The 17133-nt window shown below is 44.4% G+C and overlaps 1 protein-coding gene across 1 annotated transcript; it reads right to left on the bottom strand.

Moving 5' to 3' along the window:
* Window positions 1-592: 592 nt before the first annotated feature.
* On the bottom strand, window positions 593-15128 carry trpv4 (transient receptor potential cation channel, subfamily V, member 4; the record flags this gene model as incomplete). The annotated part of the gene is made up of 16 exons (XM_083645329.1): window positions 593-1922; window positions 2158-2279; window positions 2990-3117; window positions 3217-3521; window positions 3644-3710; window positions 4242-4407; window positions 4739-4812; window positions 4927-5019; window positions 5984-6142; window positions 7558-7737; window positions 8338-8636; window positions 10612-10752; window positions 11752-11904; window positions 12942-13117; window positions 13780-14195; window positions 15099-15128. The coding sequence occupies 16 exons, from the start codon at window positions 15126-15128 to the stop codon at window positions 1816-1818; spliced, it is 2616 nt and encodes an 871-aa protein (XP_083501455.1). The 3' UTR covers window positions 593-1815.
* Window positions 15129-17133: the final 2005 nt, after the last annotated feature.

Raw genomic sequence — 17133 nt, 5'->3', positions numbered from 1 at the left:
GATGTAGAGAGACAACTACTAAACTGATGATATTATAATATTCACAGATGAGGATATACTAACATGGTTAAATACATTTTTATTTTGCTTCTTAGAATACAAATGTAGGCTAGACAGAATATGTTGGTCAAACTACAGAAAATGTGACATTTTCCAGTTGGAACTATTTTTTTCTTTTTAAATCACAAATGAGTATTTTTCAGCACTTTCCCAATTGCGACTTACATTTTGCTAAGATCACTGTGTTGGTGTTATTTAATTTTCGCTCACAAAATCATACTTCTCAGTGATGTCTTTTCACAGAACTTCAATATCCTTTTTGGCAAAATGAAAAATGTCTTGGTGGATTCACAGCAAATATTCTAGGAGGATAAAATCAATGCTGGAGGATACAAATAAAGGTAATTCATTGTAAAACATTATTCAGAGGATCTTTAGAGACAGAGAATCTCACGTCGACATACATATTGCAAGAAAGAGTATTACCGGTACCCTTTATTTATTTATTTGCACATAAATACAGAAACAAAGAAAGGAAAACAAGAACACTTATTTTTAGAATAAATTCAGTGTTAATTGGATTTTGCAACAATATAATCCATACAATAAAAAATGTGTAGACATGACACTAACAAAACGCAGTGTAACTGCATATAACAATGATCTCTGACCTTCAGCAAAGCTCAACTGATGAGAATGAATTGTTTGGCCTATCCGCTCCTCAACCGTGTCATCTAATACAATAACACGCATACATCCGCACATACAGTAGATGTGCATGAACAAAAAGCTGTATAGGGCAAGGAGCCAAATGCAATGAAAACACTGCAGCAAATAAGGGGAAATACACAATGGCAAGGCCTGAGAGCTGATTATGCAAATAGCCCAGCTGCAAAGGAACAATAACACTGGAAATTCAAAGACAAACCATAACATGGATGGCTATTGTCTTGCATTTGCATATTTGCTTGACAACTATAACCTGCTCATCATGCCCATCTTGTTCAGAACAATGTCCTTGAATTCATATAATAATGCACACATCAGAAATTGGCATAGTGCATTGTCTCAGTTCAAATGAAAGCCGTGCTGCCTGCGCTGGCAGTTAAGCCCATTCACAAGACTTTAATAGCTATGAAACAATTTCATGATTTACATATGGAAAATATAATCTAAACTTCATGGACATATAATATAGGGACCTCTTAAATAAAGAAGTGAGCAAATATACGCTGAGTTAAAACTGCTTTCTTGAAGAAATACCTCCCGCTGCAATTACATCTGCAGTTGGCATTTTTGAATCTAATATTTTGTTTACAGTGCTAATGAAATGATAATGATGCATATGCTTATGCTAGATGTTAGAACACCCATTATTCTGTTTTCTGTAACACTGTATTAAGACTGGCAATGCTTTTGCTGAGCTATTGTGACGCTCTTATGGTAAATCCCTGAGTGATCAGCTGCTGATATCTGAAATGCAGAGGTACAACATACTTTCATATTAAGATCCCTCTACACCCAATAACTGACTCAATTTCCCTCCTTTCTGTTTTTTCTTCAAAATGTTTTCAACTCTGCTTACGAAGCAAGGAGTTGTACATCCAGTGTGTCCTCTCCCCCTGTGCGCTCAATCCTCTATCCTGTTATACTGACTATACTGTCCCGCTATAATATTTACTACGCTTCTGCTGAACAAAAGGCAAATGAGGTCTGTGCAAATTGGCACACTTGATGGCCAAATTGTCCCCAGTAGTGTGATCTCACTGATCCTGATGGCCCTCTGCCGTCTCCTCCGTGAAGGACGGCCTGGGGTCAGTGTCTGGGCGTCAGGGGCTCCATCTCCAGCACCAGATCACGTTCACGAGGCCGCAGAGCCTTATTAAACTCCACCGCCCGTGGGACCACTGTGGACCAGCGATCTGCAAGGGGAGGAAAGGAAAGGATTACAGTCTTTGTCACCTGTATGTGTGTGTGTGTGTGTGTGTGTGTGTGTGTGTGTGTGTGTGTGTGTGTGTGTGTGTGTGTGTGCGTGTGTGCGCGTGTGTGTGTGTGTGTGTGCGCATGCGTGTGTGTGTGTCTGTGTGTGTGCGCGCGGTCCACATGAACATATGTTTGCTGATGCATTCATTCATGAGAGCACAGTGAGAGTCTCACCCCTCCGCAGGCCTCTGACAGCCTGCTGCACCCCGTTGGCTTGGCAGGTCTCATTCTTGCCCGGATCCTCATTGATTATCCCCAGGTTCTGGTTCCAGTGGCACCAGTTGACCTCGTCCACCCTGACATAACATGACAACAGAGGATCGATAGCTTTCCTTGCAGTGCCTTAGGTGATAGTGACACTAATGAGTCATGTATAGGCCTGTGCAGATATTAGGGCGGGGGATGACGACATCTTACTATTATCTTGATGAAGATTATCCCGATATACGATATTATTTCGATAGTTAGTAATAAGATGAAAACCTTGGGTGTCTGGGTAGTGTAGAGGTAAAAGCACTGGCCTACCACCGCCACGGAGACCCGGGTTCAATTCCCGGTAGCGGTACTTCCGGCTTGGTCAGACGTTCCCCAGACACAATTGGCCGTGTCTGTGGGTGGGAAGCCGGTGGGGTATGGTTCCGGCCCAGATCGGCCAAGTACACTTGGGGAGAAAATCCAAATAAATAAATAACTTGATCAAGATGAAAACCTTAAAAACACTGTAATGTGCTTCAGTTACTTAAAAACACATTTATAATTCTCTTTTTTAAATGCATTTAAATGTAACGTAAAATACTGTAAGGATAGTTTATCAACACAAATAAAGATGCAAATAACAGCATCTAAAATAAAGTCAGATGAGTTTCAAGTGCTACTGGTCTGGAGCCACTTTAACTCAGTTTATAGGAACATGAATATAACCATTTACTAGAGCACTTATCATGGACGGTAATTTAAAAAAGGGCTGGTGTCATAATCATTATTGTTCCCCAGTCATGTAACGTACCTGAAGCACCAGCGTCGGTCGGGGGTGCCATCCCGATTCTTCCCCACAGTCACCATCTCCCCGACTCGAAAAGACCTGCGAAGGCAGACTGGGAAGGAGCGCTCGATGTCCAGGATGGTCGTCGCCCACTTTGATTAGACATGTCAATGAAACAAGTTTAAGATGACTATTGAGATTATTTATAATACTGTTTGTACGTCTGACTCCTACAGTTGCTCCATTGTCACCTGAAGCTTCCAGATCTTCTTGCTCTCCTTGGATACCTGTCCCACCGTCTCCCCCATCAGTGCGATCAGCATGTTGAGCAGCAGCACGAAGGTGAGGATGATGTAGGTGATGAGCAGGATGAGGAAGACAGCGGGGTACCGGGCGCTGCCGATCATGTCCAGCTCGCCCATCCCAATGGTCAGCTTAAACAGGTCCAGCAGGAAGGTGCTGAAGGTGTCCGTGTCCCTGCACTCGGGGTAGGTGGGGCAGCCCCCTTCACACTCTGGCCCCTCTGCTGGACACACTGTCAGCAGGGACACCAGGGCTGGGGGGTGAAGACATAGGAGGATGGTTTAAGCATATGTGAGCAGCTATAAGATGGAAGAGAGAGATAAGAGAGATAGGGCTAGAGCTAGAGATGAGATACATGTGTAAAGTAAGACCTACCTGATGCATATCCGATCATAAAGAGCACGTACACTAGCAGAAATCTGAAGAGGTCTTTGAAAAGAATCTGAGAACAAAAGAAAGATAGATTTCATTCCTGAACACCAGCAGTTGACCGCCATGCAAACCATAATATAAACTACCATCACCAAGATCGGATGCAGCTGGGATACGTTTGTAGCATTCAGATTTTTACATCCCATCATTTCCCCATCATTTTAAACATTCACAAAAATAGGATAAAAACTCACTTTTTTATTATTATTATTTTTCTGAAGTTTTCCCATTTTATCCCCATGCTGCCCTATTGCTGCCCTGGTCTCTGCTCTACCCTCTGCTGTTCTTGGGAGAGCCGAGACTAGCACCATGCTTCCTCCGACACATGCGCAGTAGCCACCCGCTTTTTTTCACCTGACAGGGGGAGCTTCACCGGTAGGACATAGCACGTGGGAGGATCATCACGCTATTCCCACCAGTTCCCTTCCACCCTGACCAGGCGCCCCGACCGACCAGAGGAGGCGCTAGTGCAGCGACCAGGACACATACCCCCAATCCGGCTTCCCACCCTCAGGCCTATGTCTTTACTCCGTTATCCAACCTTCTGTATCATGATGCTGTAGGTGCCAGTGAGCTTCAGGCCTCTGGTGAAGTAAAGCGTATTCATCCATCCCAGGACAAGAGCGAACACCATCACAGACACATAGGCCTCGATGCCAGACAGGTAGAGAGCGGCTGTGACTATCACCAGCACAGAGTAGATAAAGCTAGAGAGGAGGGAGGGAGACGCAGTTTAGGAAACAGCTGCAATGTCTGTTGGTGATACTGAGGAAACGCACGAGGGCAGCAGGATGTGGTGTTGGCATTTTGAACATAAAGCAGGCCTCACAGCCACAGCGCTAATGACTTAAATAAACACGGTTCAGTGAGGTGCTCGACATCCTCTGCTCTTTGTTTGCATCACGGGTTTAATTAAAGATGTAAACTATAAAACATGCCAGCGAGGAATTAATCAGATGACTCAATTAAGAGGATGCAAAATTTGCCGTGGGTGAAAGTCAGCGAGAGCTACAGCAGAGGTGGGGGGGGGGGACTTACTAGAGCAGTTGAAAGGATCCATCAATAAATAAGGAGTTGACCCCGGGGCACTTCTTCAGGAAGAGGTCTTTAATCTACAAAGAGCAGCAGAGATGTTTCCATAATGTAACGGCAACACTGCTGCTGAAGATGCCACTGAACAACCGCTGATCAAACCATAACGAGGCTACAGAGGCACGTTGACTCACGTTGGTGAGGAAGAAGAAGATTCCCGATGCCAGGGTGACGATCTCTCCCGCCATACGCAGGTAGTCTGTGGATGTGGTATAGGGGTACGGAGGCTGTTGGAGGTCTTCAAGAGTTAAAACCTTAATGGTGACATGCACTTCAATCCAATCCAATCCAATCAGAAACTTATTTTTGTGTGAGGAAAATCTGGTGTGCAAACAGGGTTAGCAATAAAAACATGTAAATCACATACTGTATGTTGACAATATAGGTGTATATGGTATGGTGTTTATTCTTAATCCTCGAGGCGAAACATGGTTTGCCACCAGAGCGAGTACAGATACAGAAACAGGAAACAGTTTGGTCAATCAGGTCAATCAGTTAATAAGACAAGACAGGGAGTCAATAATTTGATCCAGTGCAATAAATGGTCACTCGTGGTGCAAAATACAAATTTGCTACACTGATACAAGATGCTACATCATTTTATGTGCAATCTAATGCAGCCATTCCACACACTGTAGGCCGTGAAAGTATTGCAAGTGGGCCACCAAATCATTTGCAAAACATTGCAATCTTCGCATTTTTTCTTTCTTTTTTTGCCTATTGCAGACAGCCCCTCACTTTTAGTTTCTGATTTCTGTGTGGTGCTGATGGACAGCTCCTTTTATCATTATTATAAAAAGTGCTCTGACAACGCATCATTTGGCCTCCGTATTGTTTACGGTCGGATGTGGGCTGCGGAAAAAAAATTGATTTTCAAGTGGGCCTTGACTCGGAAAAGGTTGGGAACCGCTGATCTGAGCACATGCTACCTACATAAAATACAGAGTTATTATTCAAATCACATAAGCTGGATGGTGGAGAGGTAAATAGTTATTTTATGCCTAAAATCTAGAGACCTACCAAAGGCATACATGCCACATCAACCTCTCTCCCTGTTTATACAGTGTAAAGGAATTATACAATACAATATCTTCATGTGGTGTCTTGCACTTGCATTTTAATTGATCTGCTCCTATACATTTTAGCTACAGTATGTTAAATATAAAACATTTTCAGTAGATGTGTACTCACTGTTCCCTGTGCTGGGTGGTGGTAAGCCACTAGAGTGAAGGTGATCATGGTGATGAGGTAGGACACCACGCTGATGTAGAAGGTGACAGCAGCAAACTTCTGCCATTTGGCCCTCAACAGCTCATTTATAGGCTCCACTGCCAGCATCTCATGGCGATTCTGAAAGCACAAATGGAAACATTACACTCTAAAAATGTAAATAATAATAATAACAATAGTAATAAAAGAAGAAATATATAAATAACCGCCTCATGGTTGTATGCCTCCGCCAACAAGTCAAGTTGCAGTCTACATCCATGTCTGTCCAGACTCATACAAGCACAAATACCTTGAAGCCCACGGCGCAGTGGTGTGGCCATTCAGCTTTAAGGTACTTTAGGCGATGTTTGGGGGTACCTCAACAACATGGATAATCATTTTCAAAATGGTCCTAGCCCTAACCCTGACCCACCCACATTCCCCCAGCCACTCCCCCTCCCCACCCCTCGAACCCCAACTCTCTACGACCTTCCTAGCTACAGCCTTTCCCCTAGCCCCACCCCCTTCCCTCACCACGGCTCTTCTCACCACCCACATCCACCTAGCCACTCCTCTACCCACCCCTCAAACACCGACTGTCTATGACAGAACTGGGCATTATGCGGCACGGGGGCCAGAACTGGCCATCATGATGGTTCTGCCTGGCCCGGGAGGTCTAAGACAAACCACACAATTTTACTTATCAAGCTAAAAAAAAAAAAAAAGTAGATTACCTAAATTGGCTGTTTGGAGTGATTTCCAATATAATCAATCCTGAAGAATAAGTGCACATTATGTTTTCTATCATCTATAATGTAATCTAATGATCAAATTAGAGGTTACAGCATGACAATATTTGTTTGGCCCCCGGCAACAATCTGGGTTTCTCATATGGCACCCCAATTTCCCTCCCCTGCTCTACAACCTTCCTATCCCGAGCTATGGCCCATTTTCTCTATAACCCCGCTCCCTTACTGATCATGCAACACATCCCCCTAGCCACTCCCCCTACCCACCCCTCGAATCCCGACTCTATGACCTTCCTATCCCTAGCTACAGCCCCTTTTCCCTAGCCCTGCCCCTTTCCCTCACCACACCCCCTCTGACCACCCATACTCCCTAGCCATCAAGGGTTTCCTGAGATATCACATTAACGAGCATGAAACGGGCGGTGGTGAGGTCACAGTGACCTTGAACTTTGACCTTTGACCACCAAAATCTAATCAGTTCACCGTTGAGCCCAAGTGGATGTTTGAGCCAAATTTGAAAAAATTCCCTCTGCATTCCTGAGATATTGCGTTAACGATCATGAAATGGGATGTGAGGTCACAGTGACCTTGAACTTTGACCCTCAAAAGCTACTCAGTTCATCATTGAGTCCAAGTGGACGTTTGAGCCAAATGTGAAGAAATTCCATCAAGGCGTTCCTCAGATATCCCATTAGACGGACGTCGGACGGACAACTTCAAACCATAATGCCTCCGGCCACGGCTATCGCCGGCGGAGGCATAAGAATCCTAATTTTGGCACACACAGGCCTGCTCCCTCTCATTCACCTCATTGCGGCTGTTGTAGACGAGGATTTCCAGCACAGATGTCTCTTCTCCACAGGTGTCCAGGGAAGACAGATCGTAGAGGGAGGAGTACACAGGACCGTAAGCCCAGTCCTTAAATTTACGGGACAGGTGACGGGCTTCCTCGTCTTTGAGCTCACGTCGGATAATGTGCTGAAAAACCTGGAGGAATACAGGAAGTTCACTGACCTTTCGCTTGGACACTGTAATATTATGTAATGTAAAATTCTGATTATGTAAACTTCTATTACTGTATTGATGTAGATTTCTATTATTGAGGTATTACTTTTTTTTTTTTTTTTTTAATCAAGTCTTTTGGATTTTTGTCCCATTTTCTCCCTAATTGTACTTGTCCAATTCCCCCTGCTGTCCCAGTTGTTACTCCAACGCCTCTGCCGTAGACTAGCACATGCCTCCTCCGATACATGTGCAGTCGCCAGCCACTTCATTTCACCTGACGGCAAGGAGCTTCAGCGGCAGGAAGTAGCACGTGGGAGGATCATGCGATTCCCATCCCCCCGACCAGAGGAGGTGCTAGTGCAGCAACCAGGACACATACCCCACCGGCTTCCCACCCCCAGACACGGCCAATTGTGTCTGTAGGAACGTCTGATCGTCTGACCAAGCCAGAGGTACCACTACCGGGAATTAAACCCGGGTCTCCGCGGTGGTAGGAGAGTGCTTCTACCTCTACACTACCCAGATGCCCCTTATTGACCTATTACTGTGGTGCTGCTCGACACAGTGAAGCGTAATCCCTACCCCGATCTTGCCCAGTTTGGCGGCCATCATCAGAGGCGACATGCTATCGTTGTTGAGCACGGCCTCCAGGTTGCAGTCTGGGTAGAGCTTGACGCTCTTGATCAGCAGCAAGTCGTACATCTTTGTAAGGAAGCGGGTGTTGTCCCGGGTGTTGTCGGCAATGTGCACTAAGGCGTGCAGCACCGTGTTCCCACGGGAGTCCTGGCGCCGCAGGTCCACCTTCTTGTGGGGATTCTCGGTCAGGTAGTGCACCATGTCCGGCTGGTTGGTGCATGCAGCCAGAGAGAGAGGCAGCTCACCTGCGACAAGTAGATAGAAAGCACTCACTTTATTTATTAGATTCACAGGAGATTCAAAGACATGTATTTCAGATTAAAATTAAAGGATAATTTCACCCAAAAATGAAAGTTCAGTCATTATCTACTGAAGATTTCAGATAAAAACAGGGTGTAAATGACGTCTTTTCAAGTCAACTTGAATGAATGAATGAATTTATTTGGTGATAAATTAAAATAACACAACAGTACATATAGTAATGAAAGAACAGACAATATATCAATCACCGAGGATAAAAACACAAAAAAGTCAGAGGGCTCATTTCCATTGTGGTCCTCACAACTTGGCATTTCAGGGTTTGGGGAGACTTGGATTACGCCAGGTGAGCAGTATGGGATTATTATTATTATTATTTACATTTGAAAGTTGGTCACCATTCACTTCAATTGTTTAGGAAAACTCTGTAACAGTGTTTTGCTGGGAAACACAAATGTTTTGTGGACTAAAGAAATTCACCTGTCCTTCCATCGGCAGGGGGGTGAGTAAGTAATTCTATTTTCATTTATTTATCCTTTAAGCAAATCAACAAGAGGGTTAATTAGGAACTATAGCAGGCTTCAGTATGTTTTTTTTTGCAAAGCATACTAAACATGGATCAAAGATTTGACTTAATCCCTGCTATGAAAAGAGCACAATTAGCAGTTGTTTGAGGGAGGGGCGCACTGGGGCCAAAGTGCCAAAAGCAGCTGGTGAAAATGAGCCGTTGCCATGGGTGACAGATTACTTTGTCACCTCGCATAGAAACGCTCCTCTTCATGGATTTGCACGGGTGCATGCGGAGTCTAAATCCCATTAGCCATCAGCGCTGCCAGGTTCCTGTTCACCTCGCTGCAAAGCTCCGCAGCAAATGAGTCACAGTGTGCCCGGACACGCTGCGATGTGGGAATGTCAACCGTGCTAAGTGCAAATGGAAATCATCTCCTCTGTGATGAGTGCGGAATATAATGCATGGATGTAATCAAATAATAACCATTCGTAAAATTGAGTTTGGTGAAAAAAGAAAAAAGGAAAGAAAAAAGAAATGGAGGTAAATTTAACATCTACCTTGCTGTCTCTCTTTTTCGATTTTATGCATTTTCATTTTTGACTGTAGTATTCAAATCAAATGTATCGGCTCTAATTACCATAAGAGAGTTCAAAGGTCACACTACTATAAAAACATGGATTTTTCTGGGTGCCATGGAGTGGTGGAGGGCCGACAGACTTGTCACATCAGACTGCAGAGGGCAGTGTGGAGTTACAGCTAAAGGCTCTGACTTATCCTCTGTGGGTTCAGTGAAAGTGAGGTTTGTGTGAAAGGATGTTTACTTTCCCTGAACTGCTGGACACAGACACCTTTCTCTAGATGCGCCTCCTGAACGGATGACATCATGCTTTTCTTTTTGCATCACTACTGATGACGGTTTCTCGTGTCATACTTGAAAAAACTTGCGGCTGTTAGGCGGAGTTCATCATTGGACCTTTGCAGTATCCTGACTACACACGCCCAGCCCAAACCTGCCACATAAAAAGGAAAGGGTGGGGACTAATATCACTTCATTTCACCGTGGCAACAGAGGTTTCGTTGCCAGGAAAATGTAGCAAGCACTAACATTTTGTCTTGGCCGCTACTGTAATCCACTTTTATGTCGCAAAAACTTTTATGTCATTTTTGCGTCATCAAACACGTTGAATAACCGCTTAATGAGAAAGACAGTGAGCCCGCTGGGACATTGACTAAGCAAGCGGAAAAGTCAGGGACACCACACACACACTTCATCACTACAAACCTATGAGGCAGAGAAAAAGAGTTCTCCAGAGCTCGACCTCCATCTGCAGTGTTTTATCACCCTAAGGTTAGGGGATAAACTTGGCTAAAAATAGCACAAGAATAGCACAAGAAGCACAATGACCTCTGTTGTTTGCGAGCTAGATTTATGTGCTTCCAGAGGCCATTACCAAAGTAGAAGTAGCCCCCCTCGTCTCTGGGCTGGAAGAAGCGTCCCCTCGCCTGGGCGTGAACATCAGCTCCCTTCTCCACCAGCAGCTCCACATACTGCTTACAGCGCCGCTCTATAGCAATGTGGAGCGCCATCTGGCCTGCATGACAATACAACACATACAGTCAGTACAGACGTATAGATTCTTCATCCTCAAAGACATCTGTCGTCTTCCATACCGCCTTGTCTGCTGCCTTCTATTAAAGAAATAATCATCAGTGGAGAAGAATTCAAATGTAACTTGTTTTCCAGGCAAAAGGAAATGACTTCACGGAGGTGTTTGGGGTTACACAGTTTTGTCTGGGCAGAACCAATAAAGAGATTGAGGGTGGAGGTCTTAAAGAAACCGTACTATTGACTCAGAGTCCTGAAGGCAACATTTATGTGCAGGGTGAGTTTGTGGGGTCTAACACTCACAAAGCCAGTACCCATAAACCCTGTTGTCAGATAAAACTTGTGTTTCCCAAAGAAAGTAAAAAAGACTTATTTCCACATCGACTACCATGCACTTCTGGGGGAAAATGCAAAAAAAGGAGTGGGGAGTGAATGGGCAATTCAGACAACAACAAAAATCTGTAACTCACAGCTACAAATTTGGAGGTATAAGGTTTTCTTGTGAGACTTGCCTCTCTTCACTGTTACCCCACAAGTATTAGCTCTAGCAGTGGTCTTCAACAGGGGATCTGGGACCCCTAGGGGTCTGCAGAGGTACCACAGGGGGTCCTCTGCCAAGTTTGGTCAAAAAATGTATTTAAGGGCCATTGGGCTGAAGAAAGGTTGAAGACCCCTGAGCTATAAGATAAAACGCAAACAAAGGAGGCCTGGATCTTCTCACTTGCAGAGCTGTAAATAGTTACGACTCACGACACACATGTATACATCCATCCATTTCCCCCATGTATGCTCTCTGTATGCTCACTGAGGGGGTCTGAGGCTCATCCCAGCCTGGCAAGCATACAGTAACCATCTGTCAGTCTCAACACAGCAGGAGATGAAAGCCGCCAGACATGCTGCTGCTAAAGCTTTGAAATCACCATCTCAAATTAGACCCTTAATTCGTGACAAATCAGTGCTGTGGTTAGATCCTGTGTATCCATACCTCTGTAGTAGACGTCTCTGAAGGGGGTGTTGATAAACTCTCTGAGGTTTCCGGTCTTCTCCGCTAGGTCCACCAGGAGTGGGATGGTGTCGTTCTGACCGCTGTAAAGGTTCAACAGGGCTTTAGGCAGGCATGTCTTACCCGTGGATGGCTCTGGTAGGAACATGGAATAGAAATGAGGAATGTTTCTTGGATTTAGAGGGGATTTATGATTTCAGTGTTTAGTCCTGGTAGAGCAGTGTTTTTCAATCTTTTTTGTGCCAACTAGGCACCCTTTTGACATTGAAAAAATCCCACAGCACACCGCCATCCCAAATGCTACAAAATGAAACATAGTAGCATCATAGTATGTTGCCGTGAGGTCACGGTTTTTGCTTTCTTTTGACCCCTGCTTGTAGTGGGCTCTTCATCTGGGTTAGGTCTGGAAGGGCTTTGATCAGGAGGATCATGCTCAGAGTCTGTATTTTCCCTCTTCAAATATTTATCCATCTTTGTTGTTAGCATTGTCACTTGTTCTAACCGCGTCTGCCTGCATCTCTTTCTCTTCTATCATTTGAAATCAACAGGGTCATTTTTAGGCTACTAATTGCGTTATCTGGAAGGAGTATATAAATAAAAAGAGAGGATAGAGGGGGTTTGAGCATCATTAGATGCAAACAATTAAATATTTGGGGTTTGTAAGAAGAAACTGTAAAATACAGGGGTCAAGTCAGTCCATTCTTCACTATGTATTTTCAGTCTGAGAGTTTTTTTTAAAATAGTCTTTCAGGCCCTGTTGAACTCCTCTCTCCTGAAGAGAAGACAGTTTGCTGTGATTTCTCTCTGCTCCCTGTTACAAGCCCCACAGCACTTCCCAGACGTCCCCCCACAGACAGGAAGTTGTCCTCAGGCCGGCCCATGGCAGGACAAAGCCTCTGACATCACCAAAGCTTCACCCCCTCTCACGTCCTCTGAGCCAACAACAGCAGAGTGAGAGCGACAGGGGAAAACTCAAAGGTCAAAGTTTAAACAGCCAGTGGATAGAGCAGAGTTTCTATTTTATAGGAACAGGCAACGTTGAGACAGAAATTCTGCAAATAGAGTGTGTGCACTGCAGTGTTTCAGTGTTTAGTTGTGAAAGCTGACAGGCAAAAAAACACAGCAGGCCTATGTTTGCCGTGGGTGACGACCTTTCACCTTTACAGTCTCACCTTTGAACTCTTCATCGGTGAGCCTCTTTTCGTGACTCTGCAGGTACTCCAACAGGCCCTCCAGGGCCTCTAGGTCGGCACGTGACACGCAATCGAAGAGCTGCGAGCGGTTGAACGATTTCAGCACCTTGGGCGGGTCTGAGCCTGGGCCGTCATCACAAGACGTCTCAGCCTTACTGCATAGACACACAAACACAAACTGATTGCACATATACTGCAATGTGATCTCACTTCAGTAACAAACAGAAAAGATCACATACGTTGTGAATATTGTGAACTCAATCCCGCTACAGAACAGAACAGAACAGACAAACCACCTAAAAGTCAAGTGATGACCCACACCCTTGGCCTGAGCGCTGTAATAAATAGACCTCTCTGTGCGTGGGACAGGTAGAGCAGCCAGGAACACGCAGCAGCCTAAATATTACCTCAACGGCTATGGAGGGATCAACAACATGCTCTCTGTTACATCAATGAATGGACTGAATGTGTGTGTGTGTGTGTGTGTGTGTGTGTGTGTGTGTGTGTGTGTGTGTGTGTGTGTGTGTGTGTGTGTGTGTGTGTGTGTGTGTGTGTGTGTGTGTGTACTTCCACATGGGGCACACCTCTGTCTAAACAGTGGCTAGTTATAGGAGGTTTTAATTTTTATGACTAGCTTTTTCCAACTCAACATTTTGTCCTTAGCAAAATTCCAACCTACGTTGACTACTCTTAACACAGGAAAGCAAAGCTTTCTACCAATAAACTTTAAGAAAACAATTGCTACATCCTGGCAGCACACATCAGTTGATACCACACTGATTGCAGTTCAGAAACTGCGCCATCCCTTCCTTCTCACCCTCTGGGGAGCTTCTTCCTGCGTCTCTTCTGGTTGTTGTTGTTCCTGTAGGTGCCGTAGTCGAAGAGCGAGTCCATGGGTGCTTTCTTGGGGCCTGGAACGACATTTGACTCATATATGGAGGATTCCAGCAGGTCCATAGGGTTGGAGATGCCCTTCTTGAACGCTCCCTGGAACTTCATCCTTAGGTTCTGCCTGCCGTCCCCGGGCTGGCCGGGCTGGACCAGCTCCTGGCTCGTGTTCTGCACTGACGGGGAGCCATCCTCACTCTCAAACAGGTCTGAAAACTCTGACAGAGCGAAGGCAGCGTCGCTCTCGGGCTGGACGAGCCCTCCATCCCCTGCGTCCACAGAGAGGGCTGATCTGTTGGTCAAGGCCACATGGCACCTTTTGAGAAGAGTGGCAGCAGAGCGGCCCTGGAAACAGCACAACAAAACACACTGAATGAGCCGCATATCCTGGTGATTGGAGACGCCTTGGACATATGGAAAAAGAAGTTCCGAACTTCCGACCCGATCAAATTTAATCTAACATCAATAGCATGAAATATGATGACCTGACTTGGTGCATAATCTATAACTCATACATCCATTCACACACTCACATATTTCTTTCTGCTCTCAATATTGATCGCAAAAGCAAAGTTTGAGGAGTTAGGAAAGTATGAAAAAATATGATCTTGGGCCATTTTAACTTGTTTGTATAGCATAAGTGTTATATCTACTGTAAGTATCATATAAGTACCATTTTTAGACTACATTTTCAAAACAGAGGTAAATGGGTGCATGGCTGACTATAGCTTCCTACATACAGTATCCGCCGACATGACAGCCAATATTGATGGCCGACTCTTCACCTCGTCCATTAGAGCAAAGTGGACAAAAAAGCCAAACTATTCCACCAAGGTGAAATATCACTTTATGACTGCAGTGACAGAAGTGACCTTGGAAATTTTCCATTTGGAGTCTGAAGTAGATTTTAAAGTAGATGACATTTAACCCCCCTGTACCTCATTCATCCCTTATATCACGCTGGAGTGCCAAATTCCTCTTCGGGGGAAACTGGAAGTGATGCTGAAGCATGTGGGCGTCCTGCAGGAACAAAAAGGAGTTAACTAACATGACACGAAAACTGACACAAATGTACAGACAGATTCTGTAGGTCCTGAACGAGACAGAAAGAGCTCTATGTTTTTGGGGGCTGGCATCTCTGGAAACCTTAGGAAAGGACTGATGCCAAAACCAATAATACTCATGTGAGTGTTGCCCTCTCATTAGACAGGAGGCCTTGTCTTCTCTAGTAGGACAGACTCACATCACCTGTACGTCCTGCCCAGACAGCAACATCATCGCCGGTACAGGTACACTACTTAAACCTGCTGTATAGTCTTACGCTTCCCCTATCTCCAGAACATGTCGGCATAGAATGTGAGCTCCAAGAGCTGTAGCTTGACGGATGTTGTGCTTTCCTGAGTCTGCTTATGAAACTGACAACTTAGCTAAGCCAGACTGTGCTGTAAAGGAGGAACGCAAACAGAAGAGGTCCAGCTAAGGGGGAGCGCATGACTCACACAACCCTGTCCCACACATGGATTATCATGCCTTTACACTCCACTGGACATTTGATTGTGAAAAGGCAGGGGGACAAAGAGAGGCTCCCCATGATAAACTATTAGAACAGACCAAGAAGAAATGAGTGAGTCATTTAGTGGGGGGGGGGGCTTTCAGGGCAGAGAGAACCCCTATTTAATCACTGTGAGCGATAGAGCAGGATCATAGGACATGAAGTATAGAAAACTCACACCCTGAGCTCACATATCATCCTGCCACTGTGTCAGAAAGTGGTGATAATGTTGTGTGAATGGTGCTGGATATGACTGACTCTAATCTATCTCGGAGACAAGCTGTAGGATGGCCTCCATCCTGGGAGATGTGACACTATCCAGACCAGGACAGGGTCTGCCTACAAGCAAATGGCTGTTGGAAATGGGAGTAAGAAACAAAGGTATACATCTAGTGGTACATCCATGAATCAGGCAGCCAGGAGCCCATATGGGCTGTTATTTTGCCCACTTTGCCCAAGAAGTGTCTACCATAACATCCACAGAGATTGATTGACTCTGACCATGAAAGGAGTATAGCCTACTTAGATTAACTCTAATGCAAATGTTGAAACTTAAAATAGTAGGCCTATGCTATAGCTTAATAAAAATGTAATTGATATTAAATAGTATCAATCAAGTAGGCCTACAGTATTGACAAATAGCAAAACATGAATCAGGTGCTTCTGCAAGAAAAACTGCAACAAAGAAGGAAACGTGAATAATTGTCAATTTGTCATTAACCTGGCTACTGTATTTAAAATGTGAGCTAATAAGTCAACATCATCTCTGTTTCATATAGCCTAACACTTAATGGTTTCAGAAGCAGTTTGGATTATAGTTAGCCTACTTACCTTGACCTAATCAGTGGATCTTCTTCTTCTGAAGTAGCCTATACTGTAGCTCGACAGTTCAGGTTGCTGATGATTTGATGAGCAGTTTCTTCAAATGAAACTTTGTCGCGTATGTTGAGCGGCTCTTCAGACGGATGACATCAACTGCACCTCTGCACTACTGCCTCACCACCCCACAGTTAGCCGCCTACTGCCCCGGCCCCCACCTCCCGACAGTCGGTGCCAAAGCCCACTAAAACAACGGAGGCTTTTACCCCCAAAATTGGGTGGGACACTGTGACTACAGACCATCTACAGACTCAAGTTAAGTTAGGCCTATAGTCAGGACTTTGACCACGGTCGCCGCATCATATCGTAAGAGCATGCATTGCAAACAAACGCACAATTGGCTAATGTGGAATTTTACAATATATTTGGCTTAAGTCTGTCAAATTTAAAGTTTCATGTAATTATCTGATTTAACTAAATGTAGATGAATAGCTCCCTCTAGTGGAAAAATCAACAGTAGACCTACTGTTGATTAAAATCAACAGTAGACCTGTTGATTTTCTTCCCACTGGACACTAGAGGGAGCTATTCCTCTACATTTAGTTAAATCAGATAATTACAATTAATTACAAATGTCAATTTATCAAACCTGTGTCGTTTCGTGTGAAAAAGAAAGAAAGAAAGAAAGAAAGAAAGAAAGAAAGAAAGAAAGAAAGATTTTTTTGGGGTAGGTTGGTTACAAGTACAGTTAGATTTTTAAATGGATAACAAGTGAATTGTTGTAAATATATTTTTTTTTATTGAAAATGATAGTGTACATAAGTTGACTTGACAATACAATATTTGTTATTTTGCACTGTACACACTAACACTACAACATCATTTCAGCCACAAAAGACAGTCAGAGAAAGC

This window comes from Poromitra crassiceps (assembly GCF_964638095.1).
Source record: "Poromitra crassiceps genome assembly, chromosome: 10".
Lineage (NCBI taxonomy): Eukaryota > Metazoa > Chordata > Actinopteri > Beryciformes > Melamphaidae > Poromitra > Poromitra crassiceps.
The sequence above is the reverse complement of the archived record's forward strand: the minus strand, read 5'-3'. Positions and strand labels throughout refer to the sequence as shown.